This window comes from Podarcis tiliguerta (assembly GCF_965153285.1).
Source record: "Podarcis tiliguerta genome assembly, chromosome: 4".
Classification (NCBI taxonomy): Eukaryota; Metazoa; Chordata; class Lepidosauria; order Squamata; family Lacertidae; genus Podarcis; species Podarcis tiliguerta.
The window spans coordinates 34970529-34992368 of record NC_139537.1 but is presented as its reverse complement, the minus strand read 5'-3'; the positions used below and the strand labels follow the sequence as shown (position 1 = coordinate 34992368).

The window sequence follows — 21840 nt, the reverse complement described above, 5'->3', positions numbered from 1 at the left end:
TTTTATAATAACTGTGGCTAGCAACATGTGGTGTTGCATTTGAATGTGTGCATCATTGAGTGATGCCAAGTAAAATTCAAATGGAAGTAGATGATGTAGGTTGCTATCCAAAACATACTTAGTAGGGAATAAATCCCATTGAATCCAGACTTGCTTCTCGCTAAACTTGCATTGGATTGTACTTCTTATAAATCCAGCTTTGGGAAACAACAAGAGGCAGGTAATAAGCATTCTTAGTGAACAAGATGAAGAAGAAGAAGAAGAAGAAGAAGAAGAAGAAGAGGAAGAAGAGTTTGGATTTGATATCCCACCTTTCACTCCCTTTTTAAGGAGTCTCAAAGTGGCTAACATTCTCCTTTCCCTTCCTCCCCCACAACAAACACTATGAGGCGAGTGGCGCTGAGAGACTTCAAAGAAGTGTGACTAGCCCACGGTCACCCAGCAGCTGCATGTGGAGGAGCGGAGGCGAACCCGATTCCCCAGATTACGAGACTACCGCTCTTAACTACATCACACTGGAGATTTACAGAAGTAGAAAAATCAACAACCCTAAGTTCTGCTGCCACCACAACCCAACCTAATGATATCTAAGGATGCTCAGTGTCTTGCTGGAGTTGGGGTGTAAAATCAAGAAAGAGGAGGAACGAAATGGAGTACAGGCAACTCCCCATTTGTTTGGGGGTTGCATTCCGAGGCACTTAAGCCCGCCCTATTCTATCCCGCTTCCTTTTCATGGCAAAAACAGTGTGCAAAAGAGTTCATATTCGTGCCAAATGCATGCAATTGGGAAGTGGCCTGTATCTTGAAATAGGAAGTGATTGCCCGGCATGAACACTGAAAGGAAACACTGTGTATATATATATTTGCAAGTCCCACTTCTGCCTCCATATTAGCGAGCAACTACTAAAACCAAAAAGCAGTGGAAACATAAGTGAGTAGTATACTGATCTGGGTCTTCAGTTTCTTTGAGAGGGTGGATGAACACTGTCTTCTTCATGATGGAGGACCTCTTCTTACTCAGTGTTAGTGACTCAGTTCAGATGTAACAACATACCATGTATTGCCACATGGGTAAGCTGGCACATGCTCAGGCAAGCTTGCTTCCCCTTATTTGTGTTCAGTAGGAGGAGTTTTGAAGTTTCCTAGCTTATTAATAAAATTGGTTGAATAAATTACCATTTGCCACTTGAAAACAGCAAGAAACTACAGTTTGTTACTGTTAGTGAAAGCTTTGATCTTTGTCCCTTGCATACAAAGGGGGGGAGGGGAAGACACATTTACTTGAGGCTTGTGGTAGGTTCTTGCATCTGAAGTGGACCACTGATATACGTAACTAGAAGCATGAGGTCCTCCATTTATATTCATGTAACAAACTGTGGTTGGCTTGTTATGTCTGAACTTGGCCAGTGATTCTCAGTTTACTTCCTATTGTCACACAAATCATTTCCCTGTTAAAGCAAACAGGGTAATGTTTTTAAAACATTTTTTAAAAAATGTTTTTAAAATAGGTATGGCTAATCCTTTGTGAACTTTACAATTTATGGCAAAGGAGAGCTCAAACTGGTGAATAAATATCCCTAAGCTGTGTTTAGTTGTAACTTAATGTTGCTTATTTGAACAGTTTTTCAGAACAGAATGTCTTAATTAGAAATATGAAAGCCTGGTAGAATTTTTTTTAAAAGAGGAAGTACTTTGAAGTGGCACATTGCTGTCTTTTTCAGAAATATATTCTGGCAGTCTATGACAAAAACAAATCAAAACCTCCTTAAGTCCAGGCATACTGCCGTGATGAAGTTATTGCCTGAGTGTTTTATGTGCATTCTAATGTTAAAATGTACTTCTTAAAATTGCTAATTTAAGCATATTTAGTTGCTGTTAAAGAGTTTGATAAAAGAGAGAATAGGAAATGATTCTTATCTGAAAACATGGAGGCCAGCCAATTCAGCTGACAATCCCACAAAATCCGTGGTTGATCTGTGGAATGGGAAGATGACCTGGATTGGTTGATGGGATCACTCCCAAGTGCCCCTGCTCATTGTATTGAACTCTGTTCCTTGGTTATTTAATGAAATGCTTAGGAAAAGGACTAAAACAGCAATGAAGGAACACACAGGCGATTATAGAACCTTTTAACCATTGCCTGGATGCAGTGATGGACTGTAGATGGCTAACAGGTGGAAGCTCAATCCAGACAAGAGAGAGGTATTGATGGCCGGTAGACAAGTTGATCTGGAGTGGGAGTACATACTGTTCTGGATGGAGTGGCATTCCCTGTAGAGGATCAGGTTTGCAGTTTGGGTGTGCTTCTGGATGCCCAGGTGAATGCTGTAGCCAGGAGTGCTTTTGTTCTGCTTTGGGTATTGTACCCACTACAGCTACACCCTTTCTTGGAGAAGACGGATCTGGTCATAATGTTGCATGCCTTGGCCATTTCCAGATGTTACTGTTGTGGATGTGCTGGATGTGTTCTGGATGTGCCTTTGAGAAGTATTAAAAAACTGTGGCTGATGCAATGCGCAGTGGCTTGGATTCTTCCTGGTATATGTTTCTCAGATCATGTTGTGGGTGTTGTTGGTTTGCTTTTGTTTTTATTATGTATTTTGGTGTCATCATTTTGTCAAAATTTCCTGAGTGTGTGTCAGTTTAATCCAGAACAGGGGACTTGTGGCCCTCCAGTTTTGGGGATCTAGCCAGCATGATCAATTGTCACATCTGGAGGATCACATTTCTCCATCCTTGTTCCAGAGAAGCTGTTTGCATGCTGCCTTAACATTAGAGTAGACACAGATTTTATTTGAAATATGAAAAGGCAGCAACATCCTGATGGTATTGATCTTTTACTTTTAATCCTATTAATTAATACTCTGTGAAGAATGAACAGCAATGGCTTTCAGAGCTTCATAATAAAATCAGTGCTGATCAGAGACATTTAGTGATATAGTTTGTTGTTGACTCAGTTGGTATCCAGATGAGAGGTGGTCGCCTATACAGTAAATGTTTGCATTATCCCTGTTGTTCATGTAGCCCAAACTATATTTTTCCTTTTTAAAAGCACCACATTGTTTGCAAGCAGTGATCCTTCTGATGCCAAATAGTGTGTAATCTGGTTATGTTACAACCTGCCTAATCATTGTTCTATGATAAGAGCAATAAATAATAATGTGCTTGTGGAGTTAAACCCTTTCCCCTCCAAGTTAGCTATTAAGATTACCAGTTAACTACTGTTTTTGCAGTGCAGAAGCAATGAGCTGGTGCCGTTTATGAATAAAATCACTAGGTCTAGTTCCTTCTCTCAGTGATTAGAACAGTAAATGCTTTAAGGTCTGCAGTGCAAATAATCACCAACAGTGCCTCCTCTAAAACCCCTTAAGCTAATCAAAATGTATCCAATCTTCAATTAAACTTAATAAATGAGTGTTGCTTTTATGTTTCAGAGCTGTTGATAACATTTGGATTGGGAGAACCTTAAAGATAGGCAGCATAAATTAAATACATTAAGTCAGTCTTACCGCTAAGAACTTAATGATTTTCTTTTTCCTGTCCCTGCTCACCCCACCCCACTTTCTGTACTGTATCTGTATGGAATGTATGCATTCCTTTTATGGTTAGCATTGTAGAATTGTAGAGTTAGAAGAGACCCCAAGGGTCATCTAGTCCAACCCCCTGCATTGCAGGAATATGAACTCAAGCACACATGACAGATGGCCATCCAACTTCTGCTTAAAGGAGAGTCCATCACCATTCCACTGTCAAGCAGCTTGTGCTTAGATTTTTCTCCCTAATACTATATGCTGAGATACTAATAAGATAAGCATAAGCAAGGCAACCAACCCCCACTCCTATTAGATATAAACCTGCTGTTGCATCTGTATGGGGGATTTTTTTAGTTTCTCTTCTATAGGGAAACTCAGCAAAATGGTCTATTCTATAGCTTTTTATTTAGGTTTCTGTTGAACACAAAAGGCTGGAAATGTGCTGTGTGTGGTGTTCCACATGCACACTGTGAATTATATTCGTCAAGTTGTGAGGAGCTGCAGCTGGAAAGGAAAACTGGCAGTTATCCCATAGGTACACACAAGTGCTTCCATACCAGTGTAGGGCTCTTTGGATCCTGGTCCAATTAAAACATTATTGAGGAATTTGCCATATGTGTGTACAGTGGTACCTCGGGTTAAGTACTTAATTCGTTCCGGAGGTCCGTTCTTAACCTGAAATTGTACTTACCCTGAAGCACCACTTTAGCTAATGGGGCCTCCTGCTGCTGCCGTGCCGTCGGAGCACAATTTCTCTTCTCATCCTGAAGCAAAGTTCTTAACCTGAAGCACTATTTCTGGCTTATTGGAGTGTGTAACCTGAAGCGTATGTAACCTGAAGCATATGTAACCCGAGGTACCACTGTATAGAATTGGCCTTTCATTGCATGTAGAGATCTGAACATTTTGTTCCCTTTGATAGCATAGCAGCACAATTACGTGCATGTCTCAGAAGAAACTCTCATTTAGTGCAGTAGGACTTATTCCCAGGTAAGTCCCTTGAATTCAGTGGGTTCTTTAAAGATAGATATATTTAAAATAACAATAAAATAATAAACCGAAAAACCTTGCCTAGAACAAATTAGTGGAATGTATTTGGGTCTTAGCAGTATAGACCTGTAGTGTGAAGATAAGTGTATCAAGCCTATACAGGTTTCTGAAATCTTAAGCTGGAAAAGTGACGCTGTTGGAAGCAACTCCACTGCAGGTAAATGATAGGCAGGGATGGCTTAGCAAAATGCAAATTCAGCAGTAGCAGCGTTTTGAACAAATGAAGAGTGTGAGCATTCTGCAGGCCCACAGAATATTTTTTCATAGACATATAATTTGTGGTTGGACATGGGATTCCTACTGCAGTGGGATTTCTAATTACCTGCATACATTTCTTGTAGCTTTTTCTCTAGTCGTTATTTCTTCCATCTTAAGCATCTGATGTAACTCATTTATACACGCTATTTGTGGGCTTTTGAATCTGAGGAAAGAGTGTTAGGGAATATAATGCACTGCAGCTTTCAGAAAAAAATGGTCATACTGACTTAAATTATTGGTAGCATATTGCAGTTTACACATCTTTCACTTGAGTTCTGGTATAGTTTGCCCTTTCAACAGTAGACACTATGCCTTGTGACTCGTATCTGAACCATTTTCATAATAGTCAGGAAATCAAGATGTTGGGAACTGCTTAGAAAGCTGTGTTGGCTCTGGCACTGTGAATACATAGCTACTCTTGGTAAATGGGATACATAGATATTCCTCCCAAACAAACGTGGTGCTTGGGAAATTTTGTTTTTGACATGTTCGCTTTGGAATAGAAGAAGTTTATATGAAGATTAGTGAAATGGAAATAAAGCAAGTGCCTTATTCACAGCTATTATCATGATTTGCAAAAAGTGGAATATTTGTTGTGTATGAATATTTAAAGTTGGTAGGCAGTCTCAAGTAGCACATCATTTAACAATCAAGTGAAATACTTTTGCAGCATGTAGACCTGTGTCTGATTATTTCCTTGTATGACTAATGCCCACAGTTAAACAAGTTGCAGTCTATTGATAATAGATTTCCTGTCTTATTTCCTGTGATTATTTGAGAAGAAGGTGAGTGGCTCAGAGGTAGTGGCTTGTACTGGCCAATTACAATTTGACATGCTAAGAGACCAAATGGCCAGCAATGTTACCGTGCTGAATGCTTGCGCTGAGTTTGTATTATCTAGTTGTATGACTCATACCAATACCTTAATGAAAATGCCCATAGCCTCATGGGGAGATCAGGCATTCTCTCCAGTCTTACACTGAGTAATATGGCTTATAAGAAATTAGTGTTGTGAGAAGTTGTGTGGGAGATTCCGTATCTGTAAAAAAAGGTTCCATAATGTGAGCAAGATGCTTGACCAACAAAGTGGGGATTCAGTCTTGCGAAGGAGAGTGTAGGAGGGTTTTCCTTTCAGCTTTATGAAAAGAAACAAAACTACTATTTTCCACTTTAATCAGTGCTACAAGCTCATTACTGAAGAGCAGTATTCAACAAGATGCTTATGATGAAAGGAAAACTTGCTCTATTATTTCCTTTCACTTTTGAAGTCTTCAGAATGATATTAAGAAAAGACAGACCACTTCATATGTGTGAAGATGGGAAACATACAGGTGAAAATAATAAAGAATAGTGGGATTTTGGTCCTGAAATAGCTTTGTAAGACATATGTGCCTTTCATGATATATAGATCAAAATACTGAGTTGTAGTAAGAACCCATTATTTCATTAGAAAGTTAAATGTAATCTGTAGTACTTATTTTATACAAACACACACACAAAATTTAGACAGGCACTATCTCCGATGGTATTTTGGTACCTCCTTAAAATATATTTATTAAACTAGACTTTTGCAGTTAGATAATTCTGTTTCTGTTCTTTTTGCTTCTGCCTCATTGCAGCTGCATTTTATTTTATTTTATTAGTATTAATTTGTATCCTGCCCTTCCACTCAAAGGAGCCCAGGGAAGGAAGCAAACACCAAAATGCTAAAACAATGCAATTTAAAATAAAATATAAACATATTTGAAAACATATAAAACATATAAAAACATTTAAATATAATTGCATACCCAGTGCATGATTCAGGATTGCTGACACATGATCCCATAAGGCTGACCCACTTAGCAGCCAAGCATTCATATTCTGCACTAGCTGCAGCCTCCAGACTTTTAGGCCAGCCCCACAAAAGAATATATTACAGTAATCTAAGCAGGTCACCAGAGCATGGACAAGTGAAGTCCCATCTATTCCAGTCCAGGAATAGCTGTAGCTCTTAAACCTGCCTAAGCTAGAGGATAGTAGCTCCAGGCCACAGAAGTCACTTGAGAATCCATTGACAGGTTAGGAGAGGGTGAGAAGAAAAACTGGCCTTTTTGTCCCTCCTGGGGTTCCCCACTCTACGCTATGAATTCCAGACTGGCTTGTGTATTGAACATGAACCCTTTTATTGAAGGCTTGAACACACAGGGATATTTTGTTGCAGATACCTTATTTAAAGTATTTTAAAGGTATTTATTCATGTATGTCGGTGCTCTCCTCCTTCCTGCCCACAGTATATTATTTCAGGTTGTGGTTGTAGTAGGGTGAAATAAAATGATTTAGTTGGTCAGTGCAGAGCACAGACAAAACCTGACTGAGGGGAGAAGGGAGGAGAGATGTGAGCCCATCCTGACCAGAGCTGGAGTCTGGGAAGAAATTATTTCAAGAGAACCTGTTATATTTGCCAATTCAACCAAGTTAAAGTCTGCTTCAAAAGCTAAGCTGCAAACACCAGGACTAAAGGAAGGGGATTGCATGCTAGATGTGTGTTCTCTGTAGGCTAGTGCAGGTTCCTTGAATTGCATCCAGTATACAATAGTGCCTTGGTTTAAGAACACTCCTAGTAGTGTCCCGGTTTGCACACTTTACCTCGGTCTAAGAATGGAATTCGAACAGTGGAAGGGCACCGGCCGGCAGGAGGCCTCATTAGGGAAACTGCCTTGGTTTAAGAACAGTTTTGGTTTAAGAATGGACTTCCAGAACAGATTAAGTTTGTAAACCAAGGTGCCACTGTACTTTATCAGCATATTAAGGTTATGTGTTGCTAAAATGCATTACATAGACATGAATATTAAAGATAGGTATCAAGAGCTGTGTTGAAGCTGAATAACTGCCCCCCCTTTGATTTCTGGACAACCAGGTTAGGGGGCGAGGGGGGGGAGGAAGCTGTCCTTTCTCCTGCTCTGAAGTCTCTTCCCCATCCTTTCCTGAGTACCAGCTTGGCTTGTGGTCTGATCAGAAACACTTGTTCTAGGGCAAGGATAGGCAAACTCGCCCCTCCAGATGTTTTGGGACTACAACTCCCACCATCCCTAACTAACAGGACCAGTGGTCAGGGATGATGGGAGTTGTAGTCCCAAAACATCTGGAGGGCCAAGTTTGCTTATGCCTGTTCTAGGGTCTGTGCATGCAGATACATTTTCATCTGTGTTTCATTGGAGTTTCTAGTGCTTTCGGGGTGGGGCATTACAAGTAAGGAAAAGAGCATCCTTTCAAATTATGACCACATATGGAATACCACGTGGAGCTGTGTATATTTTTGGCAAATTGGAAACAATATAGTAGACGAGTTCTAAAAGACTATAAATGTTTCAAAGGCAAATCTTAAGAAGAGCTAAAGAAACTGGGTAAGTTTAGGCTAGAGTAGAATATTAAAGAGAAAATATTAAGAGGTTGTCAGGGGAAAGATAACAGATCATTTATCTTATCTGCTGAGGTTACAAACAAGATGCAGTGGTTTTCATCTACAAGTAGGAGATGATGGTTACACACTTTGGGGGGAAATTCTAGCTGTTAGAGCGGGTCAGGGCATGCCACGGTTGACATTTAGAAATAGTTGTTTGTGCTTACATAGGCTGAAGATCTAGTCACTGATATCACTTATTCACCACCTAGTTGCTTCTCACCTCTTTTCTATCTGAGTTTAACTAAGTTGTTTAATTATGTTGCTTATCTACTATATATTTTGGAAAGTAGTTTGTCCTTTATGAACTTGGGTGCCTCTTGATGTATTGTTACACAGACGGTCCCCAAGATAGAGCTGTTTTTGTCTACATTTTGAAACCACTGGATACTGTGGGACAAACTGTGGGACAAACCTTTACAAATGGCACCATTTTGATACAAAAGTTCCCGAGCTAGAGGAGCAGATTTGGGTCTGTGTTTGGAAACCATTGATTGGAAACTTCATTGATTTGGGCACCTTTGAAGATACTGTTGCTCAGTTTGGTATGACAATTACTGAATTGGAGGGTTGGGTTTTGGTTTACATTTGGATATTGTCAGACACAATTTTGAGCATTACCAGAATATGTTAATTAAATTTGCCTTTGCGGCTCAGGCAGCTCCAGAACTTTTCCCGGGTAGTAACATATTTCATTAATACTGAGTTTCTGATACAAGCATTGTTTAGGACGTGTCTTAGCACTTTTCCTTTTGTTAGTGGACCAAGATGACCTTTTTTAAAAATACAAACCTTATTAAAGAATAGAATTTACACAAGAATGAAAAGGAAGAACACTACAAAGTTAATAATACATACACTTCAAATATCAATGACATACCACAGACTACTTTGAATAAGAAAAGTGTGCCAGTTTGGAGAGAAATATATGTTCGAACGCACACAGGAGAGGCATCATTGGCCATCTGTCAGGGTCTCACTCTGATGCCAGCCTTGGGCCTCCCTGTTCAGGGTCTGTGTCTCTGAGCTGCCTGTCACTTTAATTAATCACAATACCCCCAATGTAACATCACTCAAAGTCATCATGGGACATTAAATTGTCAACCTTGCTTTTCCAGTTTCTGAATGGTTCCCAAATTTTGACTGTGTGCTCCCTGGGGTCAGAATTTTTCTGTTTCCTTGCTAATGTTACTGCGTGTAAAGTACTATGTACATTGAAAAATACAAGTCTGTGAAGCTTCCCTGTGTGTTAATAACTGAAAACTGCAGGCTGTTGAAAAGCTGAGATCAAGGCCAACTTTGTAATTTGCTACTTGCCTAAGACAATTAGCAATTTTTATCAAAACAAGTAGCTCTTTAGGCTCACTATCTGACCTGTGACATGCATGTGGACATTCGTAAATGGGCTAGTAAAGTATTTTTGCCTGCATTTTATTTTTTACACCTGGAACATGTTTCATTTTTATTTGAAAGTAAACTGTGCCTCTGCAGGAAGGAATGTGAAATTTAATGTTATGCGTACATTAAATAAATCTATGCTAGAAAGAACTTTGTGAAAAGCAGTTTTGCCCTTAGAATAACTTAATGTGTGGTTTAAAATAAATTTCACTTCCTTTTGTAAAACCAGTTGATTTCCCTGGCTATCATTCAATAAGTATCAACAAGTTGTTTTCCTTTGTCTTACTATGTCTTACAAATCTTCTATTATTTGGTGCTAATTGCCTACAGTGGCTACTTGAGGCATTGTTTTGTAACAATAGAACTATCAATTTTTGCTGTTTCTTGTGACATAACCTCAACAGTTTTATGAAACAACTGCATTGAATATGGCTATATTTCACCTTTTAAAGTGCAGTAACTTCCCTTACTGAAGATTTTTGAATCTACATAAACAATTTAATATATGGCTTTTGTTTTTATTTAAATACCTTAAAATGTACCCAAGAAGTGGCATTATTATTTAGCAAATGTTTTCTAAAGCACTGTTTAATTGTGGTATGAATGTGGTCTTAAAAATAAGAAAGCATGGGACACATGTTGCTTTCTGAATTTTTGAAATTCAGGTCTTCGTTTTCCTTTCAAACAAGAGACTTCTTTGGTATATTTTGCTTAGTTTACCCCCTGTTTTATTTCATTGAAAGGCGAAATCTTACAAAGCTGTCCCTCATCTTCAGTCACATGCTTGCAGAAATCAAGGCAATCTTCCCTAATGGTCAGTTCCAGGGTGACAACTTTCGTATCACAAAAGCTGATGCTGCAGAATTCTGGAAGAAGTTTTTCGGTGAGAAGTAAGTATAGTCAATTTTGCAAGTTTTTTTGTGTTGCATATGATTCCCAAGGATATCCTGAAGTCTCTCTCTACCCCGGCCCCCTTTTTAGTATCCTTTTAACATTTATGTATAAGGACAAGTACATAAGAGACACTTGTCACGTAAGGATTTGACCAGATGTGGCTAAAGTGCCTTGCGAACTATTCATAGCAGACTTAATTGCCTGAAGTAGATGTTAACAGACCCCAGACAGTACAAAGAAGGTGTGCTGGACAGTTACTTGAGGATGCAATGGAGGAAGAGAAGCGAGACACCTCCTCGCCACCACACAGTAGGCCTGTTAAACTTGTACTCAGTGACATTCGCAACACATCTTTTGCCGCTTGTGTTCTAGCCTTTGTTTCTAGACCAATTTGCTATATAATTGTATATCTTGAAGCAGATTACAGTAAGGAGTCAGAGACTCAAAAAAACCGCAATAAAACTCAATATTGATATTCAGGTAATTGATATAAAAGTTCAAAAGGAAAATTAGATTACTAAAACTAACAATACTGAAACTAACAATATGAAGCTGTACATTCTAGTGGTCAGCAGTTGAGGAAGGCTTGGACAGAAAGGTCCATTTTTAGTACCTATATTCAAATGGTAGGAGTGGGTTTGTGATTATTGATAACAAGTTTTATAAGGCAATAAATTTAAATATTCCACAGTTACCATGACAGGTGTTATCTAAGTATTACATTTCCTGATGCAGAAAAATACTGTATTAAAATTCTCAGAAAATATAATACCCCTGAAAAACAACAGTCCATATATAAGGTAACATGTTGACATTGCACAAGTAAGAAAATGTGCCTTTATTGTACTAGGAAGTGATTATGACCTTATTTAGTGCTGAAGGTTGTGTTGAAATTCAGCATGATCTGGAAGACTGAAACTAATTTCTGTGTAATCCATATATTAATGAACCTGCTCACCTCTGCGAGTTTGATCCCATCTAAAATTTCATTCTGTGAAGTTTACCACAGAGTTCTTACACAGCCACTCCCTGTGAGCTATTTTTGCTTCAAGGTAGGAAATTCCTTTGGCAAGATTGCTTATGGCAGGTCTGTGACTGTAACTATTTGAGTATAGGCTCTTCAAAACCTCACACCCTACAACCTATCTACCTACTTGTCTTTCAGCAAGTTGCATTATTGAAACATCTGGGTATATTAGGAAAGAATACATGTGGTAATAAATCAAAAGGGAAAAAATCTACACTATATATTAGCTGGGAAATTTGCTGAGATGGCACTAAGACTTCAGAAAGCTTACTGCTAAAATTTTGCATTCAGCTACTGTCTGGATATGAATCATGATGGGCAGCATCTTCCTGGTTTGAGCTATTTTTAAATATCATTTAAAGGTGGGGCTATTAACTTTGAAGCCAATAGCAATATTTCCCCCTGTAGTCCACATTTTCAGGTGGTCTTAAGTAATTGTTATCTATTTATTTAGCATTTTAGTTACTCTATTGTCAGAGAGTTGAAGTGTGAACAAATAACAGGAATAGCAAATGGGACCTGAAACACAGTTTTGCAGTGTGGGCTGCTCTTGTACAGTGTTTCCTTCAGTCAGCCAATGCTATTCACCCAAGATGCTCCATTGCTTTCTCCTTCCATCCAGTTTTCCATCCTCCCTCAATAGTCAGTCATCCTTCAGTGCTCACTGAGTCCTTGGTGCTGTGTTGGGTTCTCCCCTTCCCTACTTTCAGTTTCTTTTCCTTCTACATACCTCAGGGCTTCCCCAAATGTATTGCTACCTCTCGTTTGTGGGTGGTGCATTCTGAGATCTGAGCAATAGTACTCATTCCAATAAACTGGAAAGCACAGGAATGATAATAGTTGTCATCATACAAGTGGAAAATCTTTGAAAAGAATTATGTGAAGATACCAATTTTAAGAAGCCTCCAAAATCTGCACATTATTTAAAGGGCTGTGAACCAGTATTAAATGTTTTTTTCTGAGCAATCAATTTTTTACCAAAAGGAATTGGCCAGGTATATTTCCAGTATGTTCCAAAGTGTGACTTGCCACCACCAAAGGCACATATCCATGCCTTTGTGTATCTTTTACCTAGACACAAGTAATTTTGTGCTGACACAAGTAATTTTGCCCCCTGAAGTAGACCTTGAATGGTGCTCTCCCCTCCCGCCGGTGCCAACTTAAAATCTTGCTGTGCCATTCAGACACCAATTCTATCTTCTTTCCTTGCCCCGGCCATGGTGCTGCCAGAAGAAGGTTGCTGGTAACCCTTCACCTGGAGATGTAATCGAACATGATGTGTAATCATGAACCTACATGGCTCTGATTTTACAGGATGTGATGTTACTTAGACAATGGTAGCATATTGTGTAACACTTCAATACTGTTTTTGCATTACAGAACCATAGTGCCTTGGAAGGTGTTCCGTCAGTGTCTGCATGAAGTGCATCAGATTAGTTCTGGTTTGGAAGCAATGGCTTTGAAATCTACTATTGATTTAACCTGCAATGACTACATTTCAGTCTTTGAATTTGATATCTTCACCAGATTATTCCAGGTAAAATATTCAGCGTAATATTGATCATCCTCTTCCTATGTTGTCTACAACCAAGTATGTTTCTTTAAACCCTACAAAGCATTCACTAATGGTTGAAGTCAATATGCCATTTTGTTCAGTTAAAAACAAAAATCTTTGCCACATTTTGTTCAGAGAAAATGTCAAGAAAAAAGTCTGATTAAAACTGAATAAAGCTGAGGCTTGGTTTATCGTAGAAACTTTATTTGTGTGAATTATCTTTGGCTTAACTTTTTAAATATAAAAAAAGTTTACTTATTATAATGGTGTAAGGAGAGAGTACAGATGAGAAAAGAAAAAATCTTCTCTTTATGAGGGCAGCTTAAAGACTCAGTCAAATTAAACATCTGGGTATGGGAATATGAGATAGGATCTGTTTATATTCTTGAACTCTATATACCTCCAAATAACAATTGTAATAATTGGCAGGTTTAGTATTTTACCATGCATCACTGCTGTGATAAATTGCATACTTAACACTAGGTAAGATTATAGAAATTGCTTCTGTAGTCTTGGGCCCCTGATGTTGGGTATTACAGCTTTCTATTATGTTTTATTGCATTGTTTTATTGCATTGTGAATCATGTTAATATTATTTTTATTAAAGGCAGTATATAAAGAGAGAGAGAAAAATAGTTTTGATTGAAGATCTAAGTTTTGATAGCTGCTTCATGAGGAGCAACGGTTTATATTTAGCTGACAGTAGGCTTTTCTTCACCTGCTATGAACCTAGGCATGTTTCCCCCAGTTAAATTGTATCAAAGTTAATCACGTACATTGAATGAATTATGTTAATAATTCTATAGACTTCAGAAGTATATCTTGCATACATTGTGAGACACTTTGATATGGTGACTGTCTGGAATGTTGAATTTGGACTGAGGATAGCTGAGCAAAAATTCACATCTAGCCCTGAAGTTTACTGAGTGGCCTTGGCCCAGTCACTATGTGCTGGTTTAGACACAAAGATCCTGGCTTAATAAACCATGATTTATTAAGATTGATACAGTTCTCATGCTCCCCTTCCCCTCATGTGCTGGTTTCAGTGTTTTTTAAAAATCATGCTTACTTTAAAGCACTTTCGCTTTATTTCCAAAATGATAAACTGTGATTTAAAGTAATCATGGCAGAAACCAGTAACACAGAGAGAAATCCAGGGAGCCCACAGGCATGAAGCTCATTGCCTGCTTTACCAAATCATGGAACAAAATCCTGACTTACAAAAGCATGTTTTAGTAAGCTTGTTACACTCAAGCTGGCCCTCTTTCTCAGCCTAATCTACCCCACATGGTCACAAGTGTAGTGGGGAAATAGCAGTGTATGCCACCACAATGATTGGAGGAACGATGGGACAAAAATACAGTATTTTTTTCACTTTGTGTTTAGCCTTGGGGTTCAATATTAAGAAACTGGAACTTCCTAGCTGTAACGCATCCTGGATATATGGCATTTCTGACTTACGATGAAGTTAAAGCACGGTTACAAAAATACAGCACCAAACCAGGAAGGTAATGCATTTTTGCTAATACTTCTTAGAAGAGGGTCATTTGACCTTTGTGTTCAGTAAAACCTTTTTCTCTTTGTGCTATTTTGACCAGTGTTCACTTGGTATACTTTCTGAGATTCCTAGCTACACTGGAAAAACCTGCAATCCTGGTGTTGCTCACCTGATTGAATTTGCATTTTAAAATTATAAAATGCACTTATGTGAACATAGTAAAGTCTAATAAATATAGATCCCTTGTTTTAAGTGCTGAGCCTTTTAAATGTGCTGCTTTCAGATTTTTTTACATTTCTTTCAGAACTGGGGGGATTATTACCCCTCTTTCTAATTTTAAATGAAAGTTTTCCTAACCTTTAACAGGACCCATGTTTTTCATGTAGAGGGTGGGCTATAGGCACCACATACTGCAGCTTTAGTGGAGAGATGGTTAACCTCTGGCCCTCCAGATGTTGCCAGACCACATCTCCCATCATATTTTTGAGCTAATGGAAATTGAGGGTGAAACAACATGGAGGGCAATGGGTTAGATGGGCCTTTGGCCTGATCCAGGATATCTTTTCGTATGTTGTTAAGTGTGTTTTTGTAACATTGCCTTATAGCTACATTTTCAGATTAAGCTGCACTCGACTTGGACAGTGGGCCATTGGATATGTCACTGGCGATGGAAATATTTTACAGACAATACCTCATAATAAGCCTTTATTTCAAGCTCTGATTGATGGCAGCCGGGAAGGATTGTGAGTATAAATGTTTACTACTTTAAATACAGAATCTTGGTTCTTTGACAGATGGGATGCACCTAAGAGTGGTATGTACAGTGTTACCTTGGGTTACATACGCTTCAGGTTACAGACTCTGCTAACCCAGAAATAGAACCTCGGGTTAAGAACTTTGCTTCAGGATGAGAACAGAAATCGTGCTCCGGCGGCGCAGCAGCAGCAGGAGGCCCCATTAGCTAAACTGGTGCTTCAGGTTAAGAACAGTTTCAGGTTAAGAATGGACCTCCGGAACGAATTAAGTACTTAACCCGAGGTACCACTGTATTTCAGTCTGACCAATGTTTAGTTATCCAATATAAAATTAGATCTTTATTGCAATGAGTGCTCATAATTTTCATGCAGGGAAAGGGAAACACTCTTCTTTAGTGTCCCAATGTAGGCAAACTAGAGTCTATGTTGCTGACTTAACAGTAAAACAAGGAGACGAGAAGAGAAGAGGTGAGGGTGAACTTATATGCGACAATGAAATGAAAAGTGGGCTACAATTATCAACAGATAGTGCATATAGAAAAACAACATAAACATGGATATAGTAATGAATGGCAAGAGGAAATGGAAAAGTTGTTGGAAGCAAATGCTTAGAGTGGGGTGAGAAAACCATTGGAACCCTCATCTAAATTTACCATTCATGAATAGCTTGGTGGTAGAATGCTTTCAGGTGTAACTGTTGTGAATTGTGTTGTCTAATGACCTTGTGAACTAGTCTAGTGACCTTGTGAACCAGTCTTAGCAAATTCATTTGGAAAGCCATATGTTTGGGTTTTCTTAACATGTAGCTATATACATGTTAGTGCACATTGTGTGATTAAATGTTAAAAAATTTAGAAGCAATGTAAAATTGTAAACTTTATTTCTTTGCAATCCAGCTATCTGTACCCAGATGGAAGAAGTTATAATCCTGATCTGACAGGACTGTGTGAACCCACCCCACATGATCACATAAAAGTTACACAGGTATGTTGCATATTATCACTTCATTTATAGCAAAAACATTAATAAAAAACAATGCAACAGATTTAAATGCCAGATTTTAGTAAGATGTTCATTTACACCCATTAATGGGCACTCGCTATTGAGGTGTGGCTAGGGAGTGAGGGCACTTTTGGTGGGACATGTATGAGATGGGTTTGCCTAGGGGCTCTCTGAAAAAGTTTGGATTTACTTTATAATTATGCTAAATATAATATTATCATTCCATAGTCTCAAAATAACATCCAGATAAAATCATCCTTAACCTCAAAAATATAATTAATTGCTTTACAATCTCTATTCAGTTACCTTCATGAAAAGCAATTAGTGTGTTTGTTGTGAACTGTAGTAGGGAGGGTGTTTAAAACCGTAATGATCTTGGTAGCCTGTGAATTTATTTTTATCAAGTGGCTTGACCCCTCTGGATGCTTCTCTGGTGATAATTACATCTTAGGGCTTGAGTGACCTTTGGTCATATATGGTGAAAGGATAAAAAAATGAGGAAGTGTTGGCCAGAAATCCATATCTCTTCTTCTCTGCACCATCCGTTGGTAGTTTTGTCATATTGATGAGGGTGGGCTATTCATTCTCGGTAGCTGTTGTGGATTGGCCAATACCCAGGCTGCATTTTGAATGTTTCTGATGCATGTGTCATGTTGTTAGACTTGATGTTTTGATAGGCATTACAAAGTATTTTTTCATAGTAAAGATAAATCACTATCACTTAAAATGAAAAAAAAAAAACAATAACAAACAAACCCTCAAATACCCCCCAGGTTGCCTTTACATGCTATGTGGAGTATGCTAACAATGCTGTAATTACTGCTTGCATTGTGACATTTTTTCTGACATTTAAGGAAGAATTGGCACCTAGAGTACAAATGTTATGAGCACTTAGGAGATAATTATCCTTCTAGCAGTGATGACATGCTGAAGATGATATTGGAAGATTATAATTTCCTCACACATCTTTGATTGGTATTTTACCTACTATAAAAATGAAAAGACAGGAAAATTAAGGAAGAAGAGCAGAACTTTGGCAAAGATAAGATTTTGTTAGAAAAGACTAAAATGTAAGCTAGAGATACTTCATGCTGTCGTGCAGTTCTAGTTCCCAACAGAGGGAAATGGACACAACTTTCTAGCTGGAACATGAACTTTCACTTGCCATGGCAAATTAGGAGGAATTAACAAAAAGATAATTCCTTTGCTGCTTTCAGGTATCATTTCCAGGTCTTCTGGGTATCTCCTCAACCCCATTTGTTTTCAAGTTATGCCAGTTTTGAAATAGTTTTCTATCATAATGTTAACCAATGTTAGCCAGTAACTATGAGTTATTTTCTGTCCCATGAATGTCTTCAAAAATAGGTGATCTCAAACACTGTTTTGCTTAAAACCCTCAAACTGTGTTAGAAGCAAGCCTGTAAACTTACCATCCCACAGAGCCACTTAACTGCAATAGTCTTGTTTTCAGGAACAATATGAATTGTACTGTGAAATGGGTTCCACATTCCAGCTTTGTAAAATTTGTGCAGAAAATGACAAAGATGTGAAGATTGAGCCTTGTGGGCATCTGATGTGCACATCTTGCCTTACAGCATGGCAGGTAGGTTGTCTGTCTTGTACTCATTCACCATATGTATATATTTAGGTAGGTTTATTTTCTGACTTGTTGTGGTCCTCTTTTCACTGTTCATTTTGCTGGTTTTTCAGCAGTATCGGCTTCAGGAATATGCTTTGAAATATTACTACTTTTCTTCCACTTTGTCAGGCCAGTCCTATAATAGGCAAAGTGAAAGGGTCACCTCAAGTGGCAGATGCTGAGGTACAGAGTGGCAGCTATTTCCCTTTGTTGCTACATGGACTGTCATAGCCACTTCAAACTATTGTGCTGCCTCAGGTGCTGTGGACAATGCTATCGTGTTACCAACATTGAAATAAGCTTCAGTTGCCAGTCCAGTTATGTTCTTTGTATGGAATGGGGTGGAGGGCATCTGGCCCTGCACTTTGACACACTTCGTCAAATATGAAAATAAATGCAGGGCTGTATTCAAAGCTAGATCAATAAGCTATTCAGAATTACAAGTAACAGCATTATTAGGTGTAAGCTTGTCAAGGAAGATGTTTAAAAATTATTGGATGGAGAAGATAAGTGGCGGTGTATGGGTGGAGAAGAGAGAGACTTCTCGAACGATCAGCACTCCTAAGAACTTGTGCGATAAATAACTCACCCAGCAAGAAAACACCAAGCTGAGGAGGAAGCTTTGGTGAATCATCTCTCTTTCTCCTACTCCTCTTCCTTTGCTTTACCAGATCTGGAGAACCCTTACTGTAGGGATGGGGAACCTCTGGCCTCCAGGCCTCATGGTCCACAAAGGGATCCATGTTTGGCCTGCAAGTCTATTTTCCCCAAATCATGCCTACACTAACCCATCAGTTGACATCACTGATGGACAGGATTTATAATTCCGCCACGGCTTTTTGCTGCATACCCAGCAGAGAACATGATCATGGGTACAAGGCAACAGGATGTAACCTCTGCTCGTCAGCTGATGGACAGAGATTAAATCCTGCTCAAAATGGCTATTTGAAGCAACTCACTTCAAATTAACTTTTTCGGCTTCTCAAAATGAGAAAACTTAACCAGGAGTGAATGTTTATGTGAAAGTACAGTACATTCTGCTTCTTTCTAGTAACGAAAACAAAATTTGCTATGCTCAGTCGTGCTCAGAGGCTATATGTTAGAATATTGTGCCAGGCTCTTGTTGGTAGATCTTGGGGTTCTCGGAAAAAGCTAAATTAATCTGACAAGCCTGAACTCTGCCTACTTGTACCTAAATTGTACCTAAGCATTTAAAATAGAAACCATTCAAAGAAAGTTAAACACACTTAAATCTGATGGAAGCTACCAGCGAGTCCAGTCCTATTACTTCTAGCAGACTCTCAGGAAGTAAACTCTCTCAGATTGCACCCAGTGTGATCTTTGTGTGTATAAATTTTAGGCTCCGTTTTTACATGCTTTTGTTTGTCTGGTGGAATCTAAAGAACTATTAAGGATGCTAAGAAGGCTGTAGAAATGGTGGCAATTGAATTAAAAATATCCCTTTTCCTCCTTTCACCAATGGGGATTTCACTCTCTGTTGGGTCTTTAGGTGTAGCAGCTGTAAAAACAAGTGCAGAGGCAAATTGCAGGTGTTAACTTTCCATTGGAGTGCTGTTCCTCCTTCTACGCCTCAGTGGGGATGAAGAATATGGCCCAAACCAAACACACAGATCGTGTATTTCCAGCTAAAGTGTAACCCTTAATAAGTGAATTCTAATGAGAAAGAGAGCATTGGGCTTTTCTTGCATTAGCAGCCACATTTCCTATTTAATCAAACTTCATTGCAAATTTAACTTCTGTATAATTAATGAGTTGATGAAAGGAACATACTGTAGCAATGTCAGTTGATACTTGCTAGTGGTTAGTGTTTAATTGCTGTCATAATGGCTCATTAGACATGCCTAAGGAGAAATTGCCAGTCTCCTTTTCCCATAGTGAAACATCTGCGTTATTAAATAAAATAAGCTACTCCATGTCTTCAGTTATTCTGGGTATTCTGTACTGAATGTCAACTTTCTCAGTACTTTTTAATGGAGAGAAAACTAGGATAAATAAACATTGAAATAAAAATTAAAATGTATAAGATAAGAAAAAGGAACTTATCCTGGTTTTTTTTAAAAAATTGTTTCTTTCTCATACTCATGCACTGTCCTAATATTCCTGTAAGCTTATAACATTGAATTGAATTTATATGTGTGCATAGCTAATCACTCATATGTATAGAACCATTGCTTATTTTAAAGCCCAAAGTGGGTACCTACAAATGCATTGTCAAGGTTGCTAGTAACAGTCACCTCTTTTAATGTGACTACTTCCTGCACAAAGTGAGACCAAGTTCAGAGTTCGTTTATTTGTTTGCATTTTGCTTCAGAAGCATTCCCTATGCCTCTAAAGCTTTGAGCAATTTCAGACACAGGACAGCACTCCTATTCTGATTTTGAGGATAAGGCAGAGTCAGAATTTTGTAAGTTATCAAGGCCTGACAAAATGTGGAGATTCCTTTCCAGTAGGCAGTGTGAAAAGTCACTTGTATGTTGTCTTATTTAAGCAAGTCTGACTGAATAGATATAATTTACATTCATAATGGTGTGAGGATGCATGTGATAAAGAAATAAATAAACAAGAAAGAAAGAGAGAAGTTTCAAAAGCACTTGATAAAGCATAGAGCCTGTGGTTAAAAAGCAAAAAATATTTATTCTTTTCCCCTCAGTTAGTACCTCTATACTGTAAATAGTACCTCTATGCTGTAAAGTGATATTCTCTGCCTGCCTGCCTTTCTTTTGCTCCGTTCTTTAAAACGTGTATTTTTTTCTCCGGTTGTTTATGTTTGTGTTGCATTTACTTATAAATGTAAAAAACAACCATGCACAATTAAAAACTTACTTCTTTAGGGAGAAAAACAGATTGGGTGATTTATGTTTATTCCTCTTAACAATTTTGGGAACATAATACCAATGATGTTCATGTGCAAGGTAAACAAATATGACCTTTTGAAAGCTATTAGATAATATGTCCCTAATTGCTTAGAAATGTTTGTGGAAATTCATTGATATGAAAGCTTTTGACCTAATTTTTGGAATTCTACCAAATGAAAGAGGTTCCCATTAGTGTAGTTATTCACAATACTGCAACATGTTAGTGAGAACTGCAAGTCCAGATGTATATCTGAACGTTCATGAAGAGGCAAGCCTGGAAGACAAAATAAAACAGAACTATATTTGAATAACAGACATTCATTTGGGTTTTCTTTTGCAGTAATTTTAATTAACAATTAAAATTCTTTCCACTGATTTCCCTTTTCTTGAGGAATGTTCTATACATACAAATAAAAATAGTGCTCAGTAATTAAGGACTTTGCTTTTCACCCATATAGGAGTCTGATGGTCAGGGGTGTCCTTTCTGCCGCTGTGAAATCAAAGGAACTGAACCCATAATTGTGGACCCCTTTGATCCCCGAGATGAGAACACAAGGTGCTGCAGCATTATGGATAGTTTTGGTATACCCATGCTCGAATTGGATGATGACGACGACAGAGAAGAATCTTTAATGATGAATCGATTAGCTTCTGTGCGGAAGGTATATATATATATATATATTTCCAGATATATCATGTGCTTTAAAATATAGTTCTGGAGGCTAATATGGGAGTGTCAAGGCTGTTTTTAAGCACTTTGCAAAAGTGCTGCTTAAAACAGCTGACTGTTCTTCTTTAAGTGAATGGGCAGGCAGCAGCCAGGTGTGTGAAAAGAGGAGTCTCTGCTGCCATTACTGCTCACTGATGAGCAGGGATTAAATTCTGCTGCCTTGGCTATTTGATCCTGTTCCCT

At 38.3% G+C, this 21840-nt stretch overlaps 1 protein-coding gene across 3 annotated transcripts in view; it reads left to right on the top strand.

Annotated features, from left to right (window-relative positions):
- CBLB (Cbl proto-oncogene B) overlaps nucleotides 1–21840 on the top strand; it is a 58450-nt gene that overhangs the window by 11996 nt on the left and 24614 nt on the right. For all 3 annotated transcript variants that reach the window (XR_014510571.1, XM_083438318.1, XM_083438319.1), the window contains exons 4-10: nucleotides 10425–10571; nucleotides 12983–13139; nucleotides 14544–14665; nucleotides 15261–15398; nucleotides 16307–16394; nucleotides 17884–18015; nucleotides 21386–21589. Coding sequence is in view for 2 of the 3 variants with exons in the window: in XM_083438318.1 (XP_083294444.1) it covers nucleotides 10425–10571; nucleotides 12983–13139; nucleotides 14544–14665; nucleotides 15261–15398; nucleotides 16307–16394; nucleotides 17884–18015; nucleotides 21386–21589 (988 nt within the window). In the remaining variant the exon portion in view is untranslated. The remainder of the gene's footprint in view (nucleotides 1–10424; nucleotides 10572–12982; nucleotides 13140–14543; nucleotides 14666–15260; nucleotides 15399–16306; nucleotides 16395–17883; nucleotides 18016–21385; nucleotides 21590–21840) is intronic.